Here is a 7,604-nt window from a genome sequence, read left to right as displayed (position 1 = left end):
CCGTTCCGTTTACTTTACCTTTTCCCGTTTCCCCGTTTTCCGTTTTACGTTTTTTATTTTTATTATATTATTACTTCTTTACTTTACGTTACCTACTACTATATATATATATATATATATATATATATATATATGTGTGTATGTGTGTGTGTATGTATATATAATATCATTATTTTTTATCTATTCCTTCATAAATTTTTCTCATTAATTGCTTATTCTTTCAAATTAATATAAATTTTGTTTTGGAATTTTATACTTACATATCTACATCTTGATGAGATATGGATATCAATTTTGAAATTAAGTTTGAATCAAATGATTGATACAAATTGAATATATTATTTCAATATTTTAGTGTCTTCAGTAGTTTATGTCTGTTTGTATGACATCAATGTAGATTAACTTTTTTTTAATCTCGATTCAACTTAATCTTCATCTTTTTCCAATCCTAAGAATTCAATAGAAAAAGATTAAAAGTTAATCAAGATGAAAACGGGCATCAAAATTTAGAAATAATATATTTATTAGGTATGGAAAAAAGTTCGTGGCGTTTTTCCCATTACTTCTAACGGGAAAAACCACGAACTTTTTCCCACATCTAATATTTTGCAATCGTTTGATTTAAACTTAATTTACATTGATGTGGAAACAGGATAAAGATATCATATGTATATTATTTGTTTTTAATCTGTTTTTATATAACACTAATCTCAGTATATTTTTGAAATTTAGTTTATAATAAGACTTTACATTAACGTCCACCTAATATAATGTTTAGCATAACAGGATCTCAACTTACTTAAGACACTGACTCGTGAAACTATTAGAGTTTACTCGAGAGGCGGTCTTTCTAAATACTGATTCAAGTAGTATAAATCACTAATTCAAGTACTTGAAGTGCAAAATCGGAAAGACGCGAGAAAGGATTTCCCGCGTCTAATTGCGGTTGAGTGTTTCGACCGTTGTGCCATAATCAACGTAATAATAACGAAAGCATTCTATAATGGTGGCGTGCATCGACGCACTTACCATAACTGGTCTGAGCGACGGCTACAGTCCCATTCCCTACCACTCGGTGATAAATGTGGATTGCGCTAACCAGAGAACCTTTTTTTTTCTGATACATATAAATTATATTTCAGCTCACGACATTCGTACTTTAATACGCCATTTAATAATCACGTTGTCGCAGTCGCGACATGCAAAGTATCCATGATATTTGAAAATAGCCTGCTCCCTTATTGCTCCAATCATTTCGTGCGTCATGCCGTCTTTGTTTCGGTGGATATTGATAATTGGTACAATAATATTCTCATACATTATGTCCGTTTCTGCTTTCTCGAGTGATCCTTTTGGATATTGTCAATAATCACTTTTGCAACGTCAGCACGAGCTATTTCGACCTCCAGATCGACCGTATCGTTTCACTGTGCAATTACGAACTGACGTCTCGTTATGTCGTGTCCTCGGGCACCTGCTTGACATTCCATGAGTGTTGCCTTCATCTTAAAGTAACTACGTGACGATCGCTAACCGGACAGCATTACGACGCCACGCCGGCTACTTAAATGATCACAGATCAGACTTGTCTGACTATGTTTACTCCTGATTACTGGATAACTGATTATTAAAGTTCGCTAAGTATAAACGATCTATATTTGTATCAAAACTTAAAATTGAATTTTATGTATAATTTTGTGTACTGTGCAATACGAAAAACATGTGAAAAATTAAAATATGTAATAATACACAAGTATAAACAGAATAAATAAAATAAAAATTAATAAAATATAAATAGAATTGTATTCCGAAATCCAACACAAATTATAAATCGTTTAAAATGGGTTTTTCACGATAAATTATATAGTTGCTGTTTTTATAAAAGATTTTCATTATATTTTTATGATGATATGTAAAACTTACATATTTTCTTTTTAATCATATTATTTTAAAGATTTAGATTGATTAAAATTATAATTATTAATTATTTATATTTTTTCTATGACTAAAAAAACACAAATAATAATTAAAACTTTAATTTCGATTTTAATTCTTCCATTAACTATTTAAAAAACAAAATTCTTAATGAGAAGTGTTTAATGCTTTTAAAATAAACTGTACTTGTGAACTATAAACACGAAGGTATAAGAGTTTACACTTACTTATACATGAAATTGTGAGTCATGATCAATGTTGTCATGAATGACCAGCTGTTTATTAAGAAAACAATATCTACCAAGAGATATATAAAAATCTTTTAAAGTGTCTTTTTAAATCGTACAATTGTAATCTTAATAACATTATTATGACGAGAATTAGGTTTATAACAGTGCAATTACGGATTTCTTAATAACGTACGTCATTGTGTTATTGAAGCAATCGTAGTTGACCGCGTGGAATTAAGGATGGTGATACTATATTTGACATAATATAATTCCAATTAGTTTTTTTTTTAGCTTCAAAGCTAGGATGTTTCGGCTACCATATTCTTCAGAATTTATAAAGTGGTTTTGCAATGCGATCGCCTTATAGTTTATTAGTGGAGCACCTCAAAAGTCTCAATTAGTGCTAAACGAGAAGTTAAGACAATGCCGCTATTCGTTATCCGAAATACACGAACCGATGCGTTTTAAACAGATCTCGTAACTTTGTTTAAAAAAATCGCAATTAATTATGATTAATTGCTACGAACAGTGCATTTTTTATCATACATTACAAAAAAGTACAGCGAAACGACGCGAATTAAATCTTATAATTTTAGCACCCGAATGCTGTTCAAAAAATTTCTTTCTTAATTTTCTGTTCTATAAATCATTTGCAGCCGTCTTTGTAACCGCGTTTCTCCAACATCTCGGCCGCCCAGCTGAATTTGATTCTTAAGGACATTTTACGGGAGTATTCGAACGATAAACGTCTCCGTCCCGCCGGTTGTTTGACGCGAAGAACGGCAGTTAATCATGGGTTTCAAGGCGGTTACGCGTCTGAATGCGGGGATTATTACTGCGGCTGTCTGTACGATAAATACGATTCTGTACACGAGACGATGAATGGAACAGCACGCGGTTTATTGCAATACGTAACGGTCACTTTCGTTGCATGACGCATTTATAGCTCAATACCATATAAATTCCAGCTGGCAATGGCCGCTTTTAAGAACTCGACAGAGAACATTCGAATTTTATCACCATAAAAACAATGTAATCTATACAGAATCATTTTACATAGGCATGCGGAACAGTCTACGGCAATATAACCACAATAGAACAGTGTGCGTTCGCACAGTAGAATCGATAAGATTGCATTAGAATTCGCTAGTCCTGCGGGAACAGGATGATAGTGAAAGTCCTTGCCATACGGCTAAAGTTCCCGCTTTCTCTAATCCTCTAGAATATCAGCTGATGGGGACTTACTTTACGTAAGTGTACTGTGCTTTCATGCAGTTAGTAAACGTGATTCATAATTGTGCATTTCCTAGTCATTACAATGGGTCCTAGAATAGATGTCCTAGCTGATAAAATGCTTTTTATTTGCTTTTGTGACATTCTCATGATCGACAGCGCGGTAAAAGATAGTATTTTGCTTGAGCGATATAATCGCTCAAGTGACCTCAACCGTAAATAACTGTGAGTAATAATCAAATTTACGAATATAAATTGATAGAATAGTTAAATGCAGCGTCTTAATAGTCAAAACAACTGTATTTTCAATCACATTTCTTATTAATAGCAAATATTAGAATATCCTAGAGAAAGGTTACATTCGACAGACTTTTGAAAAATTATCATGATTACTATTTAATGTAAATACAATTAATTATTAAATTTCGAGTAATTGCAAAAATAACATTTCTTGCAAACTAATATATTGTAAATGATTATTAGAAATAATTTAATAAATATTAATTAAATAGATTACTGTGACTATTAATTATCAATTATTTATTATATTTACTATATTTGACGCACTATATTTGAAATTAGAAAAAAAGAAACTTTATATTGCCGGAAATTGTAATACTAAAAATTTATAATAGATGTCTATTTCTATCTTTCACATTTATTTTATCACATAATAATAGCTTTAAATACAAAAAATGTGTAAAATCTAATAATATAGATCTGTTACAGTACAATTAACCTAATCTGTGCAAAAATATTCTTTTATTTGATATTTATGTTTCATCGCAAAAAAAGTATTTAAAATTATATTATGAATTTTGTTAACGTTATTATATGTTGATAATGTTAATAAAATTCTCACATTATATGATAAATTCGAGAAAAACTTTCGAAATTAATTAAAATGATTAATTAAGCAATTCAAATTATATGATAAATTCAAAGAAATATTTCGAAATTAATTAAAATGATTCATTAAGCAATTCAAATTAATTTTTTGTGTGAAAAGAAAAAACTAGCATCTCACTGTAAGGTATTTTCTTAATGTCGCCATGAATGCCATATTAATTAGCCTATTTATTGAGACGTAAAAATTCACAGGCGGCAATACTTTGCGAAAGTTTATATCAGTCACTTGGAAGGAATAATTCCAGTTCTTGATTTCGCGTTGACTTTCGCTAAATTAAGATCGCTATCGTCACGCAGACTCATACTTCGGTCTTAATGTGAGCACTTACAACGATCCGCGAAGTAAATTATAGGTGTAGTCATAAACGCTGGTTCTTCCACGGGCATCCAGGATCAAGGCGCACTCCTCTCCGTTTGCATAAGAGTCGAAAGGTTGATACTGCAGCCCGTTACAGTGTGCTGTTACCAGCAGCAGCAGCAATCCGATTATCGCGGAACGCGTCCGTGTTATCGCGAATCTGCAACAGTTCAGTACAAACGATTATCTTTCTCACATCAAAGAGTATCGTAGCGCGTTTGAATAAAAAATTACTCGGATTAATGTTGCCCTAAATCACAGACATACAGGTTTGCATAGATTATTACAAATCTGATCGGAGATCCCTTACGATGGAAAAAGTTGATAATACGAAATAATATGTATATTGAAGTAATAAAAATATTCTTTAACTTATCTAAAATATTTTTTTTTATTTCATATATTGCTCTATTATACAAATTATTATAATGATAATGAATATGAGTAATTAGCACAAAGTTGGCAAAAGAAGTTGTATATTATATCATTAAATGCAAAATGTTAATTGAAATCAATGGGTGCGTTTTAGCAAAAAATAACTTTGCAACTGTAGATTCTGTAATATGGTTTTTTCTTATCTTTATTTGATCTAAAAATGTATACATCAATATTTATTCAATTATATATTATTATATATTATTCAATTATATATTATTCAATTATATTAAAAAATCTTGTAAAACTACTTTTTTTTGCTGAACACAGCCAATATATTTAGATAGCAACGACAATTTCTGCATATTTTCTACAAAACATTTATAATGTTTATGAGGAATCTTATATGTATATACATTATTCCGTATTTTTTCTTTTTTAATAAAGTAATAATAAAAGTCTAATAAAATAATACTGGACAGTAAAAAAAGATTATATTTCTTAGAGAAATCAGGAATACGAATAAAAACGAGTATTAAAAATATTTTTAACGAGAATTTTTTCATTGTTATTGACATAATTATATTATTAAATTTTACGTTAATAATAGCTACGTTAATAATATCATAATTAATACCAAACGAATAATTAAAGCAATCACTTCCATATTTATTGGAAGAATTATTGGATTGTGTGATGTCAGAATGTGTGTGTAACTATTTCGGTTCAATTAGCTGGATTGCTTTATAAGCCTGAATAGACAGAAAGAAAAAATTTACTGAAATATCTAAAAATTTAGATAGATACGGATGAAAATTATTTTATTGAACCAAAATATTATGTAAGATGTTCAAGCATGAGCAATACTGCAAAAAGTTTTGACGTTCGCAACCAGCTCGAGCGTTCTACACAATTATTTATATAATAGTCTTGAAGAAACAATATTTATTTTCAGATCTGTATCCAGCTAAATTTTTAGAAATTTCAACAAAAACTGTACTTCCTATGTGGAATTTGATAAAGAGATTATTATTAATTAATTTGATAAGAGATTGATAAAGAGATTATAATTCATCAAATATTTGAAGTAATTAATTATGTTTTCAAAATGTAGCAGTTGTATAATATATTGTGTGTTATTGAAAATATTCTTTTAAACTTCTGCTCTATAAAATAACCATTTATATAGAGATATATTATAAAATTCGGTAAGAAGTAAAATCGAAAATTAAAAGAATTCGATAAATATTACTATTTTATATTAATACTTTAAAATAACTTTAATGTGATTACATTAAACAAAATAATAAAGTAATAATCTGGTTTTTTGTGAAAATTGTTTAGAAATAGAGACAATGTATCGGAAGGGTTTCTACAATTTTGAATTCAGTGAAAAGTAATAAATAACAATGATGTAGCGTAAAAAAATGCATTTTTTGGTAAAATTACTCCTTACATCGTAAAGAGGTCACGCAAAATGATAGGGTGAATTCTCCGTGAACATTTTCTTGCTTGATAGCTCGATAGTATCTATTGCATCATACATGCATTCTTATTTAACGTGTTCGGTGAATTCATTCTCGAGTGAAACGGAGAAACCGAGATACAAAAGTCAAAGCTCTTCCGTAATCCATTCTTTTAGCACAAGAAACGCATCGCGAATATCTCCAATCCATGGAAAGTCAGTCTTACATTTTGTATTCCCACACTGCGATATATTTGCATATGTAAACGTGCAAATGATACGCATATAAAATTGTGTGGTAACAAATACTTTTCGTGCATGTTGCATTTTTATTAGCAGGTACCGTCCGATTTTTAAGTTTTATAAAAAAGAAAATTTTCTTCCTTTCTAATTTCAAGGGATTTTCTGTAATATACATTTAAATGTTAATCAGGCTTATTAATTACATTTCGCTTTGCTTAAAACATACAAAAATTTTGATGTAATAAAAAAATTAAGTTAAAAGAATAAAAAAATATATATATAGAATGTATAGTTATAGGTCTTCCACCACCTTGAACTTTTTAGTAAAACATGTGTTAAGATTAATTACTATCGTACAACCATGCTTCATTCACCAACGCTTGTCATGAAATTACATTAATTTACGGTACGTACAAATTGGTACGTTGAAAATAGCTGACAGGTATTCGCGCTTGCCTTGTAGTATATTACCGCCGATGAAAGTGCCTCCACACAATGATTAGATAAGACTCAATTGACATTTAAAGTCATTCGAATTTTCTTCCTTTTTTTTGGTCATTTCAAACGTGTCGATTCACGAATATAACACAACTTGATAAACTGGTCCTCGCATATACGGTAATCTTATATCATAATGATTATCCAATTACTTGTAATGGAAATTATTTATTTTTATATATTATTATATATTATTATATATTATTTATTTTTATATATTTCAATGATTTGCAATTGATATAATTTGTTGACATGTTCTTCGTTCATTATAATTTACAAGAGAGAGAGAGAGAGAGAGAGAGAGAGAGAGAGAGAGAGAGAGAGAGAGAGAGAGTACGTACGTACGTACGTACGTACG

At 29.6% G+C, this 7,604-nt stretch overlaps 1 protein-coding gene across 1 annotated transcript in view; it reads right to left on the bottom strand.

The window, feature by feature from the left end:
* The window catches only part of LOC105623344, a 27,411-nt gene that overhangs the window by 16,719 nt on the left and 3,088 nt on the right, over positions 1-7,604 (bottom strand). Inside the window, exon 2 of the mRNA XM_012204739.1 lies at positions 4,637-4,825. Within this exon, the coding sequence (XP_012060129.1) occupies positions 4,637-4,825 (189 nt within the window). The remainder of the gene's footprint in view (positions 1-4,636; positions 4,826-7,604) is intronic.

The sequence above is a fragment of the Atta cephalotes genome, assembly GCF_000143395.1.
Source record: "Atta cephalotes unplaced genomic scaffold scaffold00056, whole genome shotgun sequence".
Classification (NCBI taxonomy): domain Eukaryota; kingdom Metazoa; phylum Arthropoda; class Insecta; order Hymenoptera; family Formicidae; genus Atta; species Atta cephalotes.
The sequence above is the reverse complement of the archived record's forward strand: the minus strand, read 5'-3'. Positions and strand labels throughout refer to the sequence as shown.